The sequence below is a fragment of the Meriones unguiculatus genome, chromosome 3 (assembly GCF_030254825.1).
Source record: "Meriones unguiculatus strain TT.TT164.6M chromosome 3, Bangor_MerUng_6.1, whole genome shotgun sequence".
Taxonomy (NCBI): Eukaryota; Metazoa; Chordata; class Mammalia; order Rodentia; family Muridae; genus Meriones; species Meriones unguiculatus.
In genome coordinates, this window is record NC_083351.1 from 162,802,105 (window position 1) to 162,827,319 (window position 25,215).

A 25,215-nucleotide genomic window follows, 5' to 3' on the forward strand; every position below is an offset into this window, starting at 1 on the left:
TGGCACATTGGGAACGTGACGATTGGTAGAGATGGAGGAGGCATTTTTTTTTTTTTTTTTTTTTTTTGTGGAAACAGTGACTAAACGTTTTCCACTTGGCACATCTGCTGTAGCTCCGCTCTCTAAGAAAGCATGCAGCTTCGCAGGCATGCTTGCAGGAAGAGAGTCTGCCGCTCAAGACCGGCTAACTAACTTGCTAGTCACAGGAAATCTCAAGCTTTGGGTTTGGTAGAAGTACTTAGGAAAATGAAAACAGTAACCGAAAAAGTTTAGAAGGCTGCCTAACTTTCTTTTCAGACTTAGAGAGGAGACTGTGGTAACCCGTAGCTGTTTCTTCCAGAATTTGCCTGATTCACCTTGCCATCGCCTACAGAAGCTGTTTTTGTTTTTGTTGTTGTTGTTGTTGACCTAGACTTTTAAAGCTTAGACTCGCTTTACTAAGCGAGGTGGTATAATCAGGTTTCCCTGGACCCTGAAATCAATGACATGCTCCTGTAGCAAGATCAGTTTTTTCTTATATCCAGTATTCTCTTACTTGATTTCCTTAAGTTGATGCTAAGAGCAGAATAAACCACAGAAGCCTGAAAATTGTAGAGTAGCCTTTCAGATCCTCCTTGTTCGCAGCTCCTTGTTACTGTAGCCGTGACAAGCTGTTGTGACACTGATTCAGATTAGACGGATATTTGGTTGGCACTACACAAATGGTAGGCATCTACCAGGGGGTTTTAGCAAACCTGTGTTTAAATAGCACAGTATCTGGGTTTAATCCTCATAAAACCTTTGGGAAGTAGATGGCATCTCCCCAGGTCAAGCTCTGCTTTCTGCAGGTTCTAGAGCTAGCAGTGATCTCGGCACCATTCACTTAGCTCTGACCTGTGCTAACAGTTTTGCCCATATTCCACTGTGGAACCTGCTTTGCAACCTTATAGTGTGGTTGGATTTCAATGCAGCGACACAAATGACTTGGACAAGTGAAGTAACTTCCTTAAGACCACGGTTAGGGGAAGGAGTGTCAGAGCCCCGTGTTTTGCATGTGGCACAGTCGGAATTGAGGCCAGAACTATCATGCCCCTCTCTGGTGTGGAGTCGAACCCGCCTACAGGAACCAACTGTTGCTCACATTTGACCGCATGGCCCTCAAGTGAGCTTGTACCTCTTCCCATTGCTATAATTCCTGCTCCTGTGTAAAGATGTGCCATGTGGAGCCTTGGCATCAGGTCCCTGGAGAACTGAAGAGGCTGAGCTCCTGCAGCTGAAGCCATTCTATCCCCTGGTTCTTTTCCCAGACTTCTCCACAAGCACTTAAGGAGGAAGGGGCCACCTTAAGATTGAAAAGTGACACACTTTCAAAATGTCTGTTTCTGACAACGTCCGTTCCTCTGTTCCGGACGTGGATTTAAATGGTGCTCAACTTTGACACACACACACACACACACACACACCCCACACACACACACAAAAGTGAAAACTCCAAATAATGGAAAACCATAAACCTGAGGGGGCTGCATGGGAGAGACTGTCCTGGTGGTGGCTGGCTGCATCTAAGTTACCCGCATTCGTAAAGCAGAGAGGTGGACCTTTCCCCTGAGCCTTGATGCCGAGCTGAGAGTGAAGACAGAGTGCAGCGTGTCTGGGCTTTTCCTTTTGACCTTTCCAGAATCCTAATTAAGGATATTGCAGATGCCTTATAAATGGATCAGTCTGCAATTGGATGCCAAAGTGTTTATACTCTGTCTGGACCTAAATGGTGCCCAGCGGCCCTTGTAGATCAAGAGCCCAGCTGTAATCGATCATTTTCTCATCAGTGAGCCTAAAGAAATTTACTTTTAATCTCATTTATGGACTCTACCATATCCTGCCAATATGTATTTATAGAAGTGCTTATATATACATATATATGATTATTAAAATAAGCAGAGAAAGTGTTGTATACTTCTTCCCGTTCTTTAGATACTGTTCTTCTGGGATTTTTTAGGGCCAGTGTACTTTACTCGTTTATCTCAGGTGAACACTGAAAATGTAAAGAAATATAACGGAGTGGAATTTATGCATTCCCAATACGTGGGAGCAGTTCCTGAAAGTTCAGAGTCTTATTTTAATTTCTGTATTGTCTATAAATGTCACAGAGTTAGAGTCTTGAATGCCTCCCCCCACTCTCTAGCCATTGATGGAATGCAGAGAAGTGTGTTGCAAGGAACACTTCAGCATCCTGCCTTAGGAGGCTGGTGAAGTTGCACTGAAAAGCTAGCTGAGGAAGAGCAGCCTGCTACACACGGAACAGTGCCTGTGAGCTCATGAGTGCTGACTCATTAGTGAGCACCGTCCCACCTTGAATTCTTGGCGCATACACATCATCATCATCTTGATCTTGATGATGGGGAACACTGGTAGAAAAGAGAGTGAGGAATTTAATAAAGTCTGACCTCAGGTGCTGCTACTGACTGCGCAGTTAGAGAAGGCATCTGTCATGGCTTGTTTCAGTCTTGCCCAATATTTAAGTCACGTGAGAAAGGTTACCCAGGGTGTGCTCTACGATGCTTTATGTATTTATTTACTAAAAAGTGTTAGAGTTGAAACCCAGGGTTCCATGTTTGCTAAACAGATGTTCTAGCAAAGGTGATAAACCTTTAGACCTATACCATGTTTTTAAATGAACAAACTGAGTATTGTAAGATGTCTTCATCAGGGTTTCCTTTGCTGTAAGGAGACACCCATGACTAAGGCCACCCTTATAAAGGAAAAAATTTCATTGGGGCTGGCTTACACTTTCAGAGGTTTAGTCCATTATCATGGCGGGAAGCATGGCAGCATGCAGGCAGACATGATGCTGGAGATGCTGAGTTCTACATCTTGATCCGCAGGCAGCAGAAGGGGACTGTGTCCCTGAAGTAGCTTGAGTTTTTATGAGACCTCAAAGCCTGCCTCCACAGTGACACTCTTCCCCCAACAAGGCCATACCTCCTAATAGTGCCACTCCCTCTGAGTCAAGCATTCAAACACAAGACCAGGCTTATTCAAACCGCCACATAAAACAATGCACTTTGTCATTTTTCAAGAACGAATTACTACTAAAATCCTAGCTTTATTTATAATACTTCACTAACTTTTTTTTTTAAGGATTCTTGTCTTCTTGCGTGGGCCAGGCATTCTTTAGCTTACTTGACTCTCTTGGATTTGTAATGAAACAGAATAAGAAAGCATATCGTGTGTGTATGTTAGGGAGGCTGTGGTGGGTAGCACCTTCTGGCTAATACTTTCATAATTCCTAACCTTCAGAGACCAGAGTAGATTTTAATGTTGACTCAAACTAGGGCCCTGACCAAACATTTCTTTGCCTTTAGGTTCTTTTTCTTGTCCATTTCCTTTATCTGTATTTACTCTCATTCATTTCCAGTGAGGAAACACTGCTCGCCCAGCTTTGTTAACCTGAGTCAACACATTGAGTGCCTGAGAGTTCAGATTAGGACTATGTAAACTCTAGGGAAGAGCAGTGAGGATGCTATTCTTGTCCTCATAGATCTCCTAGTTCATATTTTAACCAACACTGCTACCACATATTTCTCCTCAAAATTTTATATAGGCAAGATCCGAAGAAATACAGAGAGTGAAGATGACAGTTTGGAATTCGACTGGCTAGGGAGAACCAAAGAGCAATTTATGTTGAATAAATGATAAGATTCTCAGATAAAAGCTTAATAGATGCTGTTTCCTATCACCATTAGTTAAGTATATTCTCTGTATAACAATTTAAAATGCAAATTTCCTGTCAGTGGAGAAAAGGTTTTATCTGATAAAAATGAAATATTTTAAATGATATATCATATTTTAATTTTTAGACCCCTAAAATAAAATAACTAGCAAAATGTTTTCAAAGTGAAGGTTAGTTTAATTCTTCTGCAAGGTACATCCTAAATCTACAAATGACACCTTACTATATGAAAGTGTTTTAAGCTTAATTATATATTCATCCTCACTATATTTATATCATCTTTTTAGTGCTTTTTCACACATTTTGCAAAGACAGACTTTATCATGTGCAGTTCAATGTTCTAAACACTACAAATTACTTAATACTAAGTAAAGCACCACAGTATGAGGTTTTCACTGTGTATGAATCCAGTAATCAGCTTAATAACTGGCAGGCATTCCTTTCATGAGACAAATGTGTATCGAATATGCACTAGAGACAGAATTATAGATAGTAAAGGCACTAATATAAGATCCTGAACTTTGAGTAACTGCCTCCAAGTTTTGAATATGCATCAGTTCTTCTCAATTAGGTTTCTTTACCTCTTCATTTTCCTCTATGATAAACCAGTAAAGCACTAGTACGTTGTTGATTATGAAGAACAAAATGAAATTTAATATCATCTCTTAAATATCTGCCTTACAAATCTGCCCAAATCATTGTTTTAAGTATAAGAAGAGCATGATTACAATATATAGAATTTCATGGTGCTCTTAACATTGTTTCGGGAACTCTTAATGCCCCTTCTCTGTTTTAAAGGCCATTATACATTTAGTTTGTTTCTATTTTATTTTTCATATTAAAAAATTGTCCTTTTCTTACAGTTAATCTCTCAGTATCTAATGATACCATGCTAGCCCCAGAGGACCTGCCAACTGTTTCTTCCACTGACATGGTAAGTTACAAGACTAATATTTCAAACTGCCTGCAGTTTGTACTGTATGCATGGTGCTCTGTGGTTTTCATTTAGCATTGCTGATCCTCTTTGTCTGAAGAGAGAAAGAAAAGAATACCTGTCATCACCCTGGCTGGCTTTTCATCCCCTTTAGGAACTGTGAAATATCTGGGCACAGGGGTCTTTTCTGAGACTGATACTCCAACCAAGGACCATTTATGGATATAACCTAGAACCCCTGCTCAGATGTAACCCATGACAGCTCAATATCCAAGTGGGTACCCTAGTAAGGGGAACAGGGACTGTCTCTGACATGAACTCAGTGGCAGCTTTTTTACCATCCCCCCTAAGGGGGGAGCAGCCTTGCTAGGCCACAGAGGACAATGCAGCCAGTCCGGATTTGACCTGATAAGCTAGGGTCAGATGGAAGAGGAAGAGGGCCTCCCCTATAGTAGACTTGGAGAGGGGCATGGGATGAGATGAGGGAGGGAGAGTGGGGTTGGGAGGGAATGAGGGAGGGGTCTACAGCTGGGATACAAGGTGAATAAACTGCAATTAATATAAAAAATAAACATTTAATTAAAAAAAGAAAGAAAATGTAAAGCCAATATTTATTCATATAACATTTTGTTTTTCAAAATCTTCTTAAGAACTTAACTGCCATTTATTGTCACCTTGACATTCTTTTCCAAGGGCAAGGAGAGTGTAGAAAACAAGAACTAGAGTTGTCTGTTGCTGGCCTGCCTGGGGTCTTGTCTGCTTGACCAGATGGTGCTGTCCTCTCTTCACTAAGGGTGACGGTAGCAGATCATTTCCACCATTACTTAGAAAGGACTAAGTTTCCATCACATGCTGTCCTTTCCCATGGCTTGTAACCAGGCACCTTTAAAGCCCTGGAATTAAGTTTGTAAAAATGAACTGTTTTTCACTGAAGGTCACAGGCTAGAAGACAACTTTTATATTGGAGAAAATGGGGAAAGCACCATTTCAGACTTCTGATTGTTTCTTCTATGCCAAATATGGAAACCAACCAAAGAATATCAATCTCTTGATTACAAAGACAGAGAACATAATACCTTGTATTGAGAGAGTGCCCATCTCTCAGGAGACCAGAACACTTCTGCAGATATTGTGTGGCAAGTGCTCACAGCATCCTTTCAGAGATACTTTGTGTCCTTCCTGGCAGCTCTCACATGACCCTGTTTTTCTCTTGTCTTTGTGTTCTCTAGCTTTCTCTGACTTTTTTCAAAATGTATGTCTTTACTTCTTTATATTTCATGCTGTGTGGGTATGTCTGTGTATGTGTGTGTCTTTATCTCATTCTCTTTCTGTATGTGTTGTATGTGTGTAAGAACATATTTTTTTTATGTTGAAAATCCCTATAGAAGAATTCAAATTTTCATCCTTTTGCCAGCCAACCCAGAAGGACTTGCCTAAAATAGAAGAGAGAATGCTTTCTTCTAGTTTTTAAGGTTTTTAATTAAAATTCTTTTTGTGCTTTAAAAAGAAACCAATAAAAACCTAAGTTTAGTTGAAAAAAAAATTAAAGACATTCACTTTCACATTGCTTTCTACCTTCACAGGTACCACAGGGGCCAAGCCAACAGATAGCCAAGTCCTGAGCAGGGTAGTTACTTGCAGACAGTGTTGCTCTCACTGTCCCCAGTGTTACTGTCCCTGCTGGCCTGTGTTCCCTCAGTAACTGACAAATAGTGGAGAAGAACTGGAAACCATTCCTTCTGGGACACACACATTTTCCGTTTCCTGGGCTGTGCTGGCTCTGCTTCCCTGGACTTTTCCTGGGACACAGAGTCGTCAGGACATAATTTCCTTCTCTTTCTTTCATCCGTAATTAAGTTATGAGAGAAGGTGAAGCAAAAGTGGCATGCCACCCCTGGCCAGTAAGCCTTCCTCTCCTGAGGCCTCCTGCATCAGGTGGTAGAGGAGTAAAGGCCTCATCCTTCATCCTCATTAACATGAAGACAAGGGGCCCTCCTGTGCAGTGGGCTTGTCTCAGGGGAGAGGGTAAGGGAGAGGGACATTTCAGCCTCCAGGGGGATGGGAACTGCAGGGGCATTTCCCCTCCTGAGGATAAGGGCGGTGTTTCCAGTGTTTCCATTTGTTGCTGGAATCATTTCATCCTCACCTCTGCCACTTTTCGTATTGATACCTCGATGCTTATCTCTCTCTACCCTGCAAACAAATTCTTCACATGGCCACAGAAAAGAAGCTTTGAGAGGAAGTACAGCTGGCAGACACTGATTCTGAATGATTTAGGATCTGATGGCTTCCAGCTTCAAGCTACAAGAGACCAAAGTCAAAGAATTGCTTAGCATTTGCTCCTTAAATGAGAGTGCCTCTCATTTTAAAGTTCCTTTGAGACATCCTTTTAATACACAGTCCTGACATGCTAATTTCAGTGAGTTTCACAGTGGCATGCTCCATGCCACAATGAAGACAGAGATCATTTCCTGTATATAGGAAACCCCGTGGAATAGTCTGTTAGTTATCTTGTTTACATGCCAGGTTTCTGAGCCAAGAAAGATCATCCCTTGCTTCTCTGCTACATCTTCGGCTTCAAGAAGTCACTGAATAAGGCAGGCACTCACTAACTACTTATGGCTATCTTTTACTATGAGGGACTAGTCTATCTAAGTTTCTTTGCATCCTTATCTCTGGTGGATTTTAAACTGAATTTTCAAGTTACCTAGCTTGCTTTGCATGTTCCTCTGGGAGCAATGATCTCCATGGTTTAGAAATATAATCTTAGTCTCAAGCAGGGTAACCACTAAATTTCAATGTTTCATGAATGTACAAATAACTGCCGCTCCAATATATGTACATGATAAAGCAAGATTGGAGATTATGCAAATAAAGCTTGCCCATGGTATGGAAAGCCCTAAAAGAGAAGATTTACTACTCCTCCTTGAAGAAGAACACGTATTTTACAGGTCTGCATATATGGAAGGAAGAGTGCAGACCAGGGGTTCTCAACCTTCCTAATGCTGTGACCCTTTAATATAATTCTTCATGTTGTGGTGACCCCCAACCATAAAACTATTTTTGTTACTTCATATATGTAATTTTGTTACCATTATGAATCATGATGTAAATGCATGTGGTTTCCATGGTTTTAGGCAACCCCAGTGAAAGGGTTGTTTGACCCCCAAGGGAGTCATCACCCATGGGTTGAGAACCACCAGTGTAGACCTTTGTTTACTCTTTGCTTGTTACACTACCCAATGGAATTCACAGTGCTACTCTGGCGATTCTGTGAATCATAGGACGAAGAGCAGTCACACCATTCTACTGGATGGTCTGACATAGAAGCAATAGTAGTTTGATATGATATACCTCCCGGGTGAAGAGAGGAGTTAACATTCATTTTCATGGGAAGCATAATGTCATATTAATCTTCTCATACATGGCATCCTGTGTTTTTTCTCTCATTGAGAAATGTAGATGTAAAAAGCAAAACAAAAAACAAATCCTGTCCTTAAGTACTTTTAAAGATTCACCTGTTCCAACGTTAAAAAACATGTTCTAGAAAGCTTCAGCTATGTGCTGAAATCAAAGAGAAAAATGGACTGCCATATCCATGTCAATCAGGCTCAATGACTGCCCACACTTGCCTAGTCTATCTCATGTTTCATACCCTTTGGAGAGGAGATAGTATGATACTTTATTTTTTTAAGTAAACCCTTACATTTTTGAAGAATTATGGGTGGATCCACTTAGAATAAGCAGGGTAACTCTCTTGAAAACGATACTCAGAAAAAAATGATTTGACATGTCATTAAGAAAATTCTTCTTTATCAGAATCCTCAGTTGCTTGCTGCTCCTTTCTTTAAACTTTTTTCTCGCTAGCCTTTTGCATGCTGTGGCTTAGCCCATCTGATCACTTGTGGCGTGGCTCTGTGTGTCTCCAAGGGAGCATCTCTGCCCACACTGTCTAACCCTTCTGCGTGTCTGCTGAGGCCGAAAGAAGTGCATATCAAAGTCTGCTGCTCATTTTCCTCATCCTCTGGTTTTGTTCTCTGTCATTTCTCAGCTTTGCTCTCCTGCCTTTTCTTAATACCTTTGGAGAAGGAAAGCACTGTGAGACCTTTCCTGCTCTCAGGGCTCGGCCTTCTCTGTACTCAGTGAAATAGATGGCTTTCCCTTCTGCTCTCCTAACTACACATTTACACACGCTTTTACTGCCTTATGTTATTAAGGAATTTTGAAGCACACAGTTTATTTCTCTAAGGAAACTTGTAAACATTGTTGCTGTTTCTTTAATCTCTCTCTTTCTCTCTCTCTCTTTACTTCTTTAAAGCTTATATTAGTTCATACATGTGTTTGGATTCAGCACATTCTCTGTTTGCCTGTGGGAGCTTGTTTTAATTTTCCACTGGCTGTTGTTACTCCAATATCCTATAACTAAATGAAGTAGCATTGCCAGACTTCACAAATAAAATATGGAATATTCCATTACATCTGAATGTCAGGTGAATATTAAATAACTTTTAGTATATCTTCTGAATGTTGCACAGGACATGCTTACACTAAAAATAGTCATTGTTAAGGCTGAGTGTTAGCCGAGCATTTTGTATCTTACCTGAGCTTTCTAAATTGAAATTTTACTTTTTAACTTTACCTTCCTGACAGAGTGTTGACAAAATGACCCATTTCTTCTTTGAATATATCAATTATTCCAGACCTGATGAAGGGTTTTATTCACTCAGTTTACAAGACTGCTCTGGCACCTGCCGTACCCTAAAGTGAACTCTGCTCTGTATCTGTTTGTTCTGTATTGTTGTGTGCACAGTCCTATTGGTCCTTTGGCTGTACAGCTGACCATTTGTAGCTCTTACCCAGCCTCAGTTCAAAGTCAGTGTCTGTGTCTGTCACTGTCCTCTTTCTTTATTCTTGCTGCTCTCACCACCCATTTTTCCTTTTCATCTCCACAAGTTCTGGTGGTTTTTATTGTTTTATTCCTCCTGCACAACTCTTGTGTTTACCATCCCTGAGAAACTGATATTAACCTTTCGATAATCTACTGTCCTAGAATATCTTTTGCGCCTGTATTTTCTTTTAAAAAGTCTGTAATTGCTGTTGAAGCTTTTCACTCCCGCTCACTTCTCAGACCATTGTGTTTCTTTCCCTGAGCCACCCATAGCCTTTCTTGGTGTCTGACCTTCCCCGTGGGCACACTGGATGCTCTGCACATTTCTACTCAGCATGTTGTGTTGAGCCATTTGTCCCAGATCAGCAATTTGTGGTCAGTGTCTTCAACCCTGACATCTCCCCTAGATCCTGAGCCATTAGATGGTTTCCTGAGGATTTTCAAACTCCTATCACTAAACAAGAGGGTGGGCTACAAGTATGCAAAGTTATAGGCATCTTTTCATAAAGAGGTCATATGAGAATTCTAAGATCTCTGAGATTATATTCCCGTTTGGTTTGCCCGGCTCCCAAAGACCAGAGAGTATTTCGCATAAGAAATAAAGATCAAAATCATAGACCTACAAAGAGATAAAAGACAGTGGCAATAAGGTGCTGAGTCTCCCGCGTTAACTAACCCACAGGAGACAATGGTGACTTGAACTCAGGTGTTAGCCTTGGCTCTGGATATATTTCTTTATGATGCAGATCCTGTCTGAAGTATTAAGGAATTAACCTTCACTTAACATCATCTTATATGAAATAGTGGAAATAATGCAAACAATTCAGATGTGTTTTCTGAGGTCTTTAATTAGAACTGATTGTCAGCTACAATGTAGGTTTTAGGAAAGCCATAAGCATTTTATTTCTAAAAATTACCTGTGTTAAGATACATGCTGGTCACGTAAAGCCTTTATACGTGAGACCTTAGTTGTAGATGGGTATTGGAGACAAATCTTTTCCAGACAACAATAACAGGTTCATCTAACACTTTAAAAATATTGGTGTTGCCATTTTGAACTATCTGAGAAACTCGTCAAGCTGAGCTGCCTCCCTTTGCATCTGTACCTGGGCCATTTTTACCTGAATCTTGAAATGGATAAAAATTCCTGCTGGGGTTGTTCCAGTGCACCTCATGTCCCTGGGGAGATTCCCACTCTAGAGAAGGACTCTGCTGATGGTATATTGCTGATATGAAATTAGGGCACAGTTTTGCTGATTTTAAAACAAAGAAATATGTTCCCAATTATGCCCTCTAAATGTTAGCTCCATTCTCCTGAAATCATCCATATGTGGAAATGTAAATTAAAAAAAAATCAAGACATGATTAATTACCTTGCAGAGTCCGATAAAAGGGCAGTTATGCAGTTCAACTCTATACAATTAGAGGTAACAGTAAAATATTTCAAGTGAAGCTCTAGGGTTATTTCTTATTGCCTTGGACAGGCACCTTTTTTTTCAATGCAGTTTATTCAAGAACCTTGAACAATCATCGGACCCTGGGGAAAGCCAGGCCACAGCTTAAATAGCCTCTGGGTAGCCAACCCCAGCGTGCCACGTGGGCAATGCAGATAGGTCCACATACATGGAAGCAAGCCAGATCCTCAGCCTTAGCCAAATGTGGAATTGTTTGTGACAGAGAGCACTCACCATCGGGAAGGTGGAAGGCGGAAACCAGCTCCATCTTTAAGGCGCGGCATTCCGCAGCTCTCTACAGTTCCCCCTTTTTGTTTTAGATGCATCAGGCAAGAGTAGAGGTCTGATCTCTGCTATTAGAAATAAATTGGGACTTTGTACCGATGTTCATTTAGGTGTCATCCACCCAAAGAGCATCAGACCCGACTGATACCTTTTTCTCAGAGGCGGGACCTGGGGCATCAACCCGCATGCAATCAGACTTGCTCTTCTCTGGGTCGAAAGCGGCTGACCCTGAGTGCAGTGCTTAGCCTCGCATCCCGAGCATAACATTTTAGCTTTTTATGGTAGCCAACCATGCTTGGGGAGACTGTCCTGCTTCAATGGCTGTAAAGGCCTGAATGATCATGGCTGCATTACGCTGTTGTGAGACTCTAATCTTGCATATACACCACAGGCAAACCAAGGAGACCAACACCAGAAGGCCTGCTAATGCTCCCATGCCCGCTCATTCCTTCAGATGATTCATGGCTGCAGCAATCCATGGTGATAATCCTGTGGCTAGTCCTGCGTCCACTCTGGTAGAATTTACTGTGATAATGGCCACTCTCAGCTGCTCCATCGTAGTATCGAATTCTCTAGTCCAATTACCTAAAATATAGCTCTACAATTGTTTAGACAGATTTGCAGCACAGGAAAAATTCTTATGTTGTATGCTAGTGACACAAAGTCCAGCATACTTTCATTGACAGCCCAGTTGAGCCATTTGCCATAGGGTATCAATTTGCTCCTGCACGAGGTCAATCCTCTGATTGAGCACCATCAAGCCTCTTTTTAGTTGAGCATTAATTCCTTTTTGTACATCTAAGGCATGAGCTACATTGGCTAAAAGATTATTCAGGGTCTGAGCAGTCTGCACAGTATGACTCATGGCTAATGCCACGGTGGTAGCTCCAACAGCCGCCAATGAGATGGCAGTAACAATGGCGGCTGTAGTTCCAAGATCCCTTTTCTGTCTGAAGAGAGTCATAGCGTGAGGGGCATCAATGGGCACAGGCACCCAGCGAGGCATGCGAGTAACCAGGGCATACCTAAATTTACTAGCATTCCAGCATTGGGCAAAAAAGCAAGTATCATTACCACAATTACTTGGCTCTATCTGGCTAATAATGAATAAAAATGGGGGATATAAACAAACAGGTGTGGGCTTATAGGAAATATTATGAGAAGCCTTAACCCCCTCGTTGGATCATCTTGCATCAGTTCTAGAACTAGCAGTGGTGGTGTCTGAGGTCTGAGTAGGTTCAGGAGACCATTGCCCCCAGGGGCGAGACATGCTCCATGTAAATTGACTAACTCCATGTTTTGCTCCACTTTTGAAAGTCATTTAAGGTTCTTAAATTATTTTCCCCCTTTTTTTAAAATTTTTCCTCAATTACACTTTATTCATTCTGCATCCCCCTATAAGCCCCTCCCTCCTCCCCTCCCAATCCCACCCTCCCTCCTCCCTCTGCATGCATGCCACTCCCCAAGTCCACTGATAGGGGAGGTTCTCCTCTCCTTTCTGATCTTAGTCCATCAGTTCACATCAAAAGTGGCTGCATTGTCCTCTACTATGGCCTGGTAAGGCTGCTCCCCCGCAGGGGGAGGTGATCAAAGAGCAGGCCAATCAGATTATGTCAGAGGCAGTCCCTCTTCACATTACTATGTAACCCAATTGGACTCTGAAGTGCCCGGACAGGCACCTTTTGAGCTCTATGTAAACCTCCTCCCTTTCTGGCCAGACTGGATTGCTGACATCAAGAGAATTCTTAGGATGGTAAAAGATGTTGATTTGTTTGGTGTGACATAGAACTCTTGCCTTTGAATGACAGGAGAAATTGACCATTCCACACTTCTTTGCAAGGTATTTCCACATAACTATTATCATACACTCTCTTCTTAGTCCAGAACCCAAAAATACACAGTTTATGAGGTATCTAGAGGCTTTCTCAGATGAGACACCAGTTAATTCCACCAACCACATGGACATTCATTGAGGCAGCGAAAATTCCAGAAATATGTGTCTAGGAAACAGCCACTGCTTTCACGGTGTCAACAGATGCTCTTTGTACAGCAAAACCAACACACTTAAAGGATGATTGATGAGTGAGGCTCAAAGGCGAGAAATAGCAGCACAGGAGTTCTTTTACACAAGGGATTGAGTGACCAAGTAACTTCGTCATCGACAAGAGTCAAGCAGAGGAGAAGCATTCATGCCCGCATGGTTGAATTCTAAGGGTGAGACGCCTGCTCGGATGACATAAGGGCATCCTTCACAGTACATTCTAGAAAACGTGCCTTAGACTTATAGGCTTTTAATTTTAGCTGTACTGTAAGTAAATTAAGCTGTTTTAGAAGAAGCTTCTAAGACAGGAATTTCAGTTGTATGTCACTAGTCGAGAGGGTGGCCTCAAAACCAAGAGAGAGAAACAGGACAAGGACACCATGAACAAGACTGTGTCTCGGCTAAGTTTAGCCTCCCCCTGATTCAGTGTAGATGTAATTTGTATCACGCCGCTGCCTCCTCTTTAGGCAGAAGCAGGTAGCTCATACCCTGCTAGTGTTCAGGGGCTGTTGGATGACACAATTGTTGCTGGGTACAAGCTGGATGTGGGTGCCCAGGTCTACCCAGGACACTAGCAACAGAATTTGCAATGTATTAGATACGGAAAACAAGAGAAGCTGCCAGAAAGAAGCACACTATCAATGGCAGAAGAGCACACGTGAAACTGACCTGTTTGCTTGAGATCATGAAACACAGAGCCGGAGGGCTCTCACCCAGCTGCTGGGGTGTAAAGGCATCACAGCCATTCTACTCATGGGTGTTCCAAGTGCTGACCTGTAGCCCTCAAGACAAAAGGGATGCTGTATTGAGTTTTTCACCGAAAAGTCTGGGACCCTGCACACTTTGATGGCATAATCTCTTCAGTTGCTAAAGTGTTCTTATTAAGGTCAGAAAATACCAACATGCGAAGTACTGGGTTAGTTATCTTCCTATAGCTTTTGGAGCATTGATGTACCATAAGGTAGGTGAGCATGGACCCGAGTAAACATTAGTAGGTACTTTCTGAATAATAAAGTTATTTCTGAAGTCTGACCTTTTGAGATTTAGGATAGTAACATACCTCATTCAACCCACGGGAAGGCTGGCAGGAAAGAAGGACTCTGCGGTCTGTTTCTGTTGAACAGTGGATGATTGTTAAGGTGGAGGAGCCAACTGTGTAACACACTGCCTCCAACTCATTGTGTCTTTCATCATTTCCGGCCTTGTTACCCCTGTCACTCTAGTAAGGCGTATGGGGTTTCATTCTTCAGTGGTTATCTTCAGCTTGCTTTATGGGTGGTCCTAATGAAGGCCATTTGGAGTCTACCAGGTATGAAAAGCTGTTTTAGATGATGTCGGTAGTCTCTAAAAGAACATCCCTGTTTTATTTTCAGTACCATAATGCTACCTTTGACTGGGCCTATTTGTCGAAGAAAGAATGTTTGAAGTACGGAGGAAAGCTTGTGGGAAACAACTGTGATTTTGTTCCTGATATCACACTCATGTCATTCATCCTCTTCCTGGGCACTTACACCTCGTCTATGGCTATGAAAAAATTCAAAACCAGTCGCTACTTTCCAACCACAGTAAGTACCTGGGATATAAATAATTTTCATTGGATTTGCCCTGTATCACCACTAATGCAATGATACAAGATGAAAAAGGGACCTGCATTCCACTTGTCCAATATTACTTTGTACATTTAAATAAAGCATCTGGTCTTTGTTCATGTGAATACACATTTAACACAGTTGTAGTCCTGCTGCAAGAAACCTCCCAAAGATTTTGCTTTCACAATTGCAATCATAAGTTCTGCCCATAGTACTTGTTAGTGTACTGGAAGGGAGAAATGTGAAGTGATCCATCTTGTGTGATGAAAGAAAAGGCCCCCTTACTTCTACAATACATAAGCAAAATCTTTTGATATTAGTCAAGAACTGTGATGGTGCGGAATTTTGCAATTGTTGACTATATATGTGTTTTAATACTTGAATGCAGTCTATATGATGCACTAGGATTGGTGTAAGAGATGGGTGACATTTAGGCCAACTTTTCCTTCCCATAATACTGAACGTTGTAGTACCCAGAGTACATAGACTTCTGCTACCAAGCTAGTGTGCTTGAGTGAGCTTAAATTCAAAACTACTGTTCTTTGAGAGACTAAAACAAACATTGAGCTGTTAAATGTTTCTTTTAAAAGCTGGGAAATGAAACGGAGATACTCCTGTGCCATCAGTTCACAGCATTTAAGAGGTCAGTGTCCCCAGGTAGTCTGCATTGAAGATTTATATCAGTGACATGTTCACCTCCTGAAACTGCTCCACTGTGTTTTATATGGGAGAACTTTAGCAGACAGAAACCCCTTTCTAATCCCTAGAAAATAAAGTTTCATATATTCACTGTCACACAGGAAATTGCGAGCTTTCTGATTTCTTCTTATAAAATAGGGAATAAAAGAAAGAGTTGATAATGAGGAATTTAAAAGAAATGAACATTTTTCATAAAGAGAAACTGGGAAGCAGCTTACTTAATCTGATTAAAATAGAGGTCATAGAATGGAGTTTGGCAAACTCAGGGCCAGTCTTTGTTTAGTGTACAGTGTGATAACAGATGTAAACACACACACACACACACACACACACACACACACACACACCACAGATACACATACAGAGCAGAAACCTTACTCAACTACTTCTTCAGTGGATGAGTTTTATATAGAACACATTCTTGGGTAAAATGTTTAAGAATCCGATTGGCCTGCTCTTTGATCACCTCCCCCTGAGGGGGGGAGTAGCCTTACCAGGCCACAGAAGATGACAATGCAGCCACTCCTGATGAGACCTGATAGACTAAGATCAGAAGGAAGGAGAGGAGGACCTCCCCTATCAGTGGACTTGGGGAGGGGCATGCGTGAAGAAGGGGGAGGGAGGGTGGTATGGGGAGGGGAGTTGAGAGGGGCTTATGGGGGGATACAAAGTGAAAAAAGTATAATTAATTAAAAACAAAGTTTAAGAACAATTTCTTCTGGATTGTTTTTTTTTTTTTCTTTTGTAATTACCAGTTCATGGGATCTTGGGTTTTGTTTGTTTTTGTTGAATTTTGACTTATACTTTTCAGATCAATGCTTCTTGTCAAAGTCTAATTTGTTTTGAGCATAGTCAGTGGAACTGTGGAAAATTTGAAAAGCTCTTAGACGTTGTCCTTTGTAGAACAAACTTGGATCAACCCTCAGATGGAGACTATCTTTTCTATCTTTATTTTAATTGACAAATAATAATTGTATAGATTTGTGGATCACAATGTTATATTTTAGTATGTGTTTTCATCGTAGAATGTTACATTAAGCTAATTAACATTAATACTGTAATTTCATGTGGTTAAGTCATTTCTGCAATGAAAACAAAATCTACTCTTGACAATTTGAAATATACAACATATAATACATATAGCCTATGTATGTGTGTGCATGTATATGTATCATGTAGTCAGCATGCTATACAACTGATCTCAGAAACTTACTCGTGCAGTGTAATAGAACTTTGCAAGCTCAGGCCAACATCTGCTCTCCTTGTCTCCTGCTATCTTGGCCTATGAGCCTCACTTTTTAAGTTTCCACATATGAATAAAATCATGCAATGTTTGTCTTCTATATCTGGCTTATTTTATTTTTCAAAAATACCCTCCAGGTTCCTTTATTTTTTTCAAACGATAAAATTTTCTTCCTTTAAAATTCCAAATAGTGTTCTAATTATAAGTAGAATTATATAATAATACTGAAAATGAAAATATATATATATATATATATGTACACGGATATATATGCGTGTACTTCATGGTGACACTTTTGAATGTTACTATGTGTTGGCTTTTGGGAATAGTGCTGTGATGTAGGAAGCACACACAGTCTGTGCTACAGTGATTTTATTTTCTTTCATTATATGTTGAATAATGGGATTGTTTGATCATATGACACTTCTCTTAATTATTTTGGGGAACCTCCTCTGTAACAACTAAGTTAAGTTCCCAACAATGGAATGCAAAGGTTTCACTTTCTTGCAAATCTGTGCCAAACCTTGTTATCACTTGTCTTCTTGATAATGGTGATCTTTAACATAGGTGAATTCACAACTCACTGCAGATTGAATTTGCATGTCTCTGACAGTTAGTATCACTGAGCACTTTGTCACATTTCTGTTAGCCTATAAGTCTTTTAAGATATGCCTCATAAGCACGCTGTCCATTTTAAGTTTGCTTATGGGTTTACCCTTGAGTTCCTTATACATTCCTGACATTACCCTCTTGTCAGGTGAGCTGTTGGCAAATGTTTACCCACTTTGTACTTACTGTGTTACTCTGCTAATTGCTTCTCTTGCAGAGCAGAAATGTTTTAGTTTGACACAGTCTGACTTGTCAGCTTTGCCTTTTTCCTGTGTTTTTTGGAATCAATTCTTGTAACAAAATTAAGTATGATGTTAGTTTCTTTCTACTTGAGAATAATCTTTGTCAAGCTCAGCATCACACCCTTGTTATGTATTCTTCCAATATTTTAATGGCTTCAGACTGTTCAGTTAAGTAATCAATTTGTAGTTGATTTTTGCATGTCCGAGGTCTATTTTCATTCTTCTGCAGGTGACTATCCAATTTTTCTAACACTGATCATCGAGGAGTCTTCTTTTTTCTTCATTGTATAGAGTTGGTACCTTGTTGAAAATCACTGCTGATTTCTGGGGTCAGACCCTGCTTTGCTAGTTTATCTGCTGTTCTATTACATTTTAATGCATTTAGAAGAAATCATTTATTCTGTAGCTTTTTAGAAAGCAGGTATTGTGTATTCTTTGCTCAAGACTGCTTTGGCTATATGGGATGTTACGTACTTCTATACAGATTGTAGAATTACTTTTCTCAATTTCTTTGAAAAAATGTCATTGGGATTTTTTTTGTATTTTGTATTTTTATTTTTATTAATTACAGTTTATTCACTTTGTATCCCCCTGTAGCTCCTTCCCTCCTCCCCTCCCAATCACCCTCCCTCCCCCTTCTCCACCCATTCCTCTCCCCAAGTCCACTGATAGGGGAGATCTTTCTCTCTTTCCTTCTGATCCTAGTCTATCAGGTCTCATCAGCAGTGGCTGCATTGCATTAGATTTATTGAAGTACCGTAGACATTTTAACATCATTTATTCTTCTAGTCCATGAACATGGGATATCTTTTCATTTATTTGTCTTTCATTAATTTTTATACTTTATACATTTAAATATATATATAATTTATCTTGATTAAATTTATTGCTCAGTTTTTTATTTTGCAGCTAGTATAAATAGAATTGTTTTCCCTTTATTATTTTACTTTTTGAGAACTTCATGCATAGAAACATTATATTTAAATAATTTTCACACCTCTCTCTTCTTTCACAACTCCTGTGACCTACCCCAACAATCCCTGCTTGACTCCATGACCTCTTCTATAATTATTGTTGTGTCTCGCATACATACATACACTCATACACCATACAGAGTCCAAATAGTGTTGCTCATATGCACATGTGTTTATGATTGTCCATTTATGACTGAGAAACCTATCAGGGAACTCACCCCTGAATAAAACTGATGCCCCCACCCTTCAACAGCCATTGTCTCCCTGTAGACCTTCATCTAAGGGTGGGTGAACTTGATTTGATTTTTGGAGAGTCTGTGATAGTGTATAGAAACACTTTTGGTTTTGTATATTGATTTCACATCCTTAAATTTACTGGCTTTAAGCAGTCCTGGTTTTTGTTTTGCTTTGTTTTGGTTTCTAAAGTTTTCTTCCAGTAAGGGAAGTATCTTATCTTCCTTCCCTACTTGGCTAACGTTTCGTTCTGCTATGGACTGGGAATTACAATAGCCTGTAGTCTGGAGACACAGAGGCTGGGCTGGGGCTGAGTAGACCTGGAGGTCAGGACATCAGAGGGGCTGAGTCCATCGTTCCTGACCTGGTACTGGGGGCCTTTGTACTCTACGGCTCTGAGGCTACTCTGGTGTGGAGTCCACAAGAGACTGAATTGCAGAGACGTTACAGAACCTTGGGCTGCTGGGCCAGTGTAGCTCTCTGCAGTGCTCTGTACCCAAATAGAGGTGGAAGTGATGGGATCCCATCTGGTCCTCACACTAATTTTCCTGAGTCATGTCCAGCATTTATGTATGGGGGCATATTCCCTATCTTGTCTCCAAGCAGAGTGTTTCTGCCTCCAAGATGCCTTGCCTGAGGTTAGAGAGAGGATGATGAGCATATGACTTTCTCTCTTACCCTCTTCATTGTGTCTTAACTTTCTTGTAGGCTAGACAGATGCATTGTGTAATCACTCATAGGGCTTTCTTAGGCCCAGTGAAGTTATTTCTAGGGTGGATAGTTGTTCAGTCTGATGCTTCTGTGAGATAAAGAGCATCAGAAAGTCCTGTCCCACCATCTTACTAACTTACTAAAGCCCAGTGGCAACCACCTTAATTGTACATGTAAACATCACTTTTTCCCCAAGACTGGGTTTCTCTGTGTAGCCTTGGCTGTCCTGGACTTGCTTTTAGACCAGGCTGGCCTCAAATTCACAGAGATTAGCCTGCCTCTGCCTCCCTGGGTGCTGGGATTATAGGCGTAAACAACACTTTCATCTTGCAATAGTAACTTCCAAATTTAGACTGTGAAAAAATATATCACATATGCGTAATTGTTAATAAGGATATATATATACATATATTGCAATTAACAAATGCTACTGAGAAAGTCAGAAAACTGAGAAAATAAAAAAGTTATAGCATTCTAGTTATGATTTCTATTGAGATGCTTTTCAATTGTTCTGTTGTCTTTGCTTGCATGCATCTTATACAGTACATGTAAATAATAATAAAAGCATAATTTAATTTATTATAATAAAGTAAAATAAATTATTAATAATGCATGCACATTCATAGGTGAATAATAACACTGTTTATCTCTCACTTGTTAAAGTGTCTTTAATTAAAGCTGTCATTTAAGTGGGTGGCTTCTGTGGGTAGAAGCAGACACGTGTATAGGTTGCTTAGCTTGCATCTTAACAATTATAACTTACATGCTTAACATGAGGGAATTGTTTCATCTCTATATGTCTGTATGACTTATGTCAGTTAATTCTGTGAACTGTTTGAAAATCATTAAAATTTTATTTGTTTCTTTATATCAACTTTACCCTAGGTGCTTGGTATTTTCTGACTTGTGGAAATCACTCAGCAGTTAATGCTGCATTTCGTGAGAAGAGTATGCATGTAGGAAACCGGGTAGATTCTCAGAGCAGCACTGCCTTTAACCAACAGTGTGCTCTCTGATGCCCAACTGCAGCAGTGACCTCGCCTACAAAGGCAGACCTGAGCTAGACAGTAGACAATAACCAAGGTTATTTTAAGTGCAAGTATATTTGTATTTTTAGGTGGAGCTTTGAGGCTTCATCTCTAAATGGAACAAATCCTCTGTGTCCTACAAGTCCTTACAGTGATGATCAAATCTTACCAACTTCCGAAAGTTGGTGATGCTCTCGCTGTTCAGGCCAGACCTTCATTAGCAGCTGCTGGGAGTCTGTCCCTATGGATGATTCGCAAGCCTCATACAGATAATCAGAACATGGTTCGCTTTTTGTGTACAACTGAACTTTTTTCCTTCCTTATGTGTTTTCTCAGCTGGTTAAACAAACAAACAAATAGTCCAAACTATTCTCCTGGCCCCATGGTCAAAATCTTACAGTGATATTTGATGTCCAGGTCTCAGTATGAAGCAAATAATGAACTCAAATTAGGATCATTTGAAATGATCCTTTAGGATGATTTGGTGAAGGTATTATTTACGAAGTTGAGGTTAGAGAAAACCCAGACACTATGGTTTCATGGTGCTAGTAACAGTGAAATTGCTACTATCCTGGGCACATAGGATGTGGAAGGGGATGATGGATGGAACTTAGAAAGAAGGAAAAGAGCATAGAAAGATCTTGGGGAGTGATGTGAATGTAGGTTGCTTTAGGATTCAGTCAGTCAGGTCTTCTCACAAGGAACCAGCTGGCACAGTCAATACCCTGACTCCACCCTCCTCTCCCCACTCCCTGCCCTCACCCCCTCTCTCTTCCTCCATCTCTTTCTATTTTAATTCTCCTCCTGAGCTATTACTGGCCAGAGCCAGATGGAATCCATAAATCAAAAGAACCCATTGGTACAGAGAGGTAGATAATGGACCATTGGAGCAAACTAAGATGTCTATTCCATGCTGTGTTCCAAGCTTTTCATTCTCATATCAAACTTCTATAGGTTGCTTGGCTGTTCTGCCACACTTCTTTCCCTTTACACCAAAACTTAGATTTATCCTCGGTGTGGTCTCCCTTGCCTTTGAGTAGAGTAGGGTCAGGGACTCAGTCCCCTTCTGTATCTCATGGATCCAGTTGTAGTCCATCAGCATAAGCACTCTGGATGGAACAGAGTAGCTTTGCTAGCCTAATGACTTCATTGGTACAGAGGCCTGCTACAGAGCCCTGACACTTGGTGGAACATGACTAGAATGACAGAATTCTGCTGGTGCCTGATGCTCCCCATTCTTTTCAGAGAGGCACCTCGGTCCTCTATTCTGCACTGTGACTGGTTTATTAGATCATCGTCAAAGTCAGAGCCATTTAGCGTCAAACTTCTAGGAGGACCATCACAGCCTAACGTGTGATTGTGTGTGGCAGCTGGCTCAAGGCTTTCACATGAATGTTCTTCCAGAGTGCCATACCAGCAAATGAGTGCCGGCATGGAATGAGGCTGCTGTTGCTGCTTACTTGGAACAAAAGAAAAGCGGAGCTTAGAGGTGCAGCGGGATCGGATCACAACAGGAGACATTAGAAAGCCTATGAGTTAGGCAAAACTATTGGTCTTTCATGTGGCCACATTCCATGTGGCTGGCTCATCCAAGCAATAGGCACAAGGATGCCTTCTTTCAGGAATCACTCAATTATTTCATACTCCTATAGGGAGGAGTCTCAAATCTAAACCTGGGTTACTCATAGTCTATTTTTATATTAACATCCCAGTTATTAAAAAAAATACTGTCTATTCCAGCTAATATCAACACCTGTGCATTATATGTAGGTGATGCAAACTATTCATTGATGCTCTTTCCTAAACAAACTACCATTGTATATCTCATTAATTATCGTATTCATCCCATATGGAGCAAAATGATGGTTATTCAAATGTGTGCTTCACATTACCCTAGGTGAAGGACACCAGGATGAGTAATTCAAGAACCTGACACATGATGGGCACCTAATGTCTTTAACGCATTGTTAAATGAGCTTTATTTTCTCCTCTCAAATAAAAATGACTTTTGCTTTGTCATTTATCTCCATTCATACTAAAGATCTCCAGGGAGATCACATTTTAGTGAGGTTTTATGGCCTAGTCTGATAGCAGATTTCGAGGAACTGGCATTAGGAATTAAAACAGAGTGTAGTGTTCCCGAATGTAAATGCAAACATAATGAGCATTTTAGCTCTGTAATACATTTTGATTTCATGTGCATAAACCACGGGAAAATCTAAGATTCCATGGGTAGTTATGTTTTTCAAACCGTGATTCTTGGTTGCCAGCTTGGCTCTCACTGTCTATTAAAATTGGTTGTTCAGAGGTAAGGGTCATTTATTCTGTAAACATTTCTTTCTAAGAGGTGGATGACATTCCACTTCTGTTTTCTTTTCTTTTAGAATTTTCTTGTTGAAAGGTGAAAACTGTCAAACTAAACAACTAACATAATAAAAGTGAGTAAGAAATAATAGATGTATATTCTGTGTCTCATTCTGACATTTGTATAGTTCAAAATATCAGGCCATATCACATCATTGAAGTTCATTAAAATATGGTTGTTCTGTCTCTGAACATATTGGATTTTTTTCCTCAGTCCTTTTGATATTTTGTACCTTTGAAAGTCAAGTTTGCTTTTGTCTCAATTTTTTTTCATGTTTATTTTACAAAGAATGACAAAAGGACATTTAGTTATAGATACAGTTCAGTCTGTCATACATTTTTACACTCACTACAAATTTCAGCTCCTAGAAATTTGTGACCAAAAAAATTACAGTTAGCTCAAATTGAGGCCCAATTAAAGTTAAGCTCAGAGTGATGGTTGACCATAGTATTGAAGTGGACTTCTCATAATGGCACAGGGCTATAGATAGAAGTCATCCCCTCAGACCATGGTGGCTTCTGGGGTCAAAGCACATTCATCTACCATGTCCATCATAGGAGAGTAGACAGCTTTCAGATCTATGTAGTAAAACAATAGTTTCCTGTTTCTAGATTATCTAATTACTAATTAGTCATTTAAAGTTAGGTTCTTATATTTTAATATAAATTCTGAAATTAACTTTCTCTTACAGACCTGAACCCCTTTATTTAATGGTTTGAGTTATATCCAAGGAGACTTTAGGAGAGTGTTGGGAATTTTGGGCAGTTGAGTCCTAATGGATTTTAACATTTAGTTGATGCTGTTGATGGAGTCAAATCTTGCCTCTCCATTTCTAGAAAGCTGTGGTCTCCACGTTTCTTGAGAGTGTCTGGGACAAGAACACAGCATCCCTCCGCCATTCCTGGTCAGACACAAATCTATCCTTTTCTCTCACAAACCCTGTCCACAGGGTCCACTCCCACTCCCAGGAGTTACAGAGACAAGCTGAGGTTTCCTTTCCTGTCATAGATTGTGAATGTTGGAAGACAGTCTCACCTCAGCTTTTCAGGAAAGCTGGGGGAAAAAAAAATCACCATTTTTCTTCTGATACTTCTCCTAAATCTTGACTCCTCTGGTTTCCTTTCTCTAGATCAGCCCAAGATTTTTAAGTTTCAATCTCAGGGAAGAAGATTGACCATAGTTTTCCCCATGGAGTTTGGTTATCTGTTTCTGGGATGTGCTTATTTTGTTCCTTCTTTGACTGCCCAGTTTTGATGCAGGATGGGGAAAATATTCTGTTAGTGATTGCTAACTTCTCAGTCTCCTCACTGGAGTACTTCACCAGGCCTACTTAGGAAAGTCCTACTAGCAGGCGGTGAGCTCCACCCTGAAAAGTTATCCTGCCTACCTCCCATTTCCCCCAAATCTTCCCGACTTGAAGTTTATAGAATTGAAACTCTACAGTTTGAACCAGGCTTTTCTTTTATTGGATTTGGAATAGAGTAGGTATTATTGGATCAAAATACAATGAATTAAGATCACGGCTATGAGTAATGTTAGTACTTTTTTAAAAGCAAGCTTTATAGTATTGGCTACTAGGGAGATCAAGTTTCAAAACGATCATGGCCGTGACTGCCAAAAGGCACATATTTGTCGAGTGTCCTTTTTCTCTTCTGGAATAAATGCTTTTTTTATACTATTGTTTAGAACTTCCAAGCACCACTCTCATTAGAGGACTTGACATCACAGATTAATATTTACTGAGGGCCCACAAGGTGCCTGCTGTGCTTGTCTCTCTGTTGCAGCTCCATCCATTGGGGATGTCTCTGCAGGCTCACAGCAACCACCCCCACCCCAGTTAATTTAAGAGCAGCTGCGGTCCTCGCAAAGTGAAAACTGAATGTCCTCTGGGGCTTCCGAGGAACCAAATTTATTTATTTTTTCCCTGTAAATTAACTGGCTTCTCGCTGTTGGTGTCTCTATGATTATGACTCCCTCAATAATTAATATGGTATCATCCTTCATAAAAAGTGCATTTATAATAGATTTATTAGGTTGTTTTTGCCCAAGAATAAAAGAACAGCGTATGATTATTGGAATTGTCTTTCTCATACACTTAATTTCTTCTTTACTTTGGTAGCTTAAATATTTAATATGGTTGCAGCACGCTAGCGTAATTGAGATATTTTATAATTAATTTTGCAGAGGATAGAAAATCTTTTTCAATTAAT

The 25,215-nt window shown here is 40.3% G+C and overlaps 1 protein-coding gene across 7 annotated transcripts in view; it reads left to right on the plus strand.

Annotated features, from left to right (window-relative positions):
• Slc4a4 (solute carrier family 4 member 4) overlaps window positions 1-25,215 on the plus strand; it is a 426,516-nt gene that overhangs the window by 348,891 nt on the left and 52,410 nt on the right. For all 7 annotated transcript variants that reach the window (XM_060381236.1, XM_060381237.1, XM_060381238.1 and 4 more), the window contains 2 exons: window positions 4,573-4,643; window positions 14,685-14,876. In XM_060381236.1, the coding sequence (XP_060237219.1) occupies window positions 4,573-4,643; window positions 14,685-14,876 (263 nt within the window). The remainder of the gene's footprint in view (window positions 1-4,572; window positions 4,644-14,684; window positions 14,877-25,215) is intronic.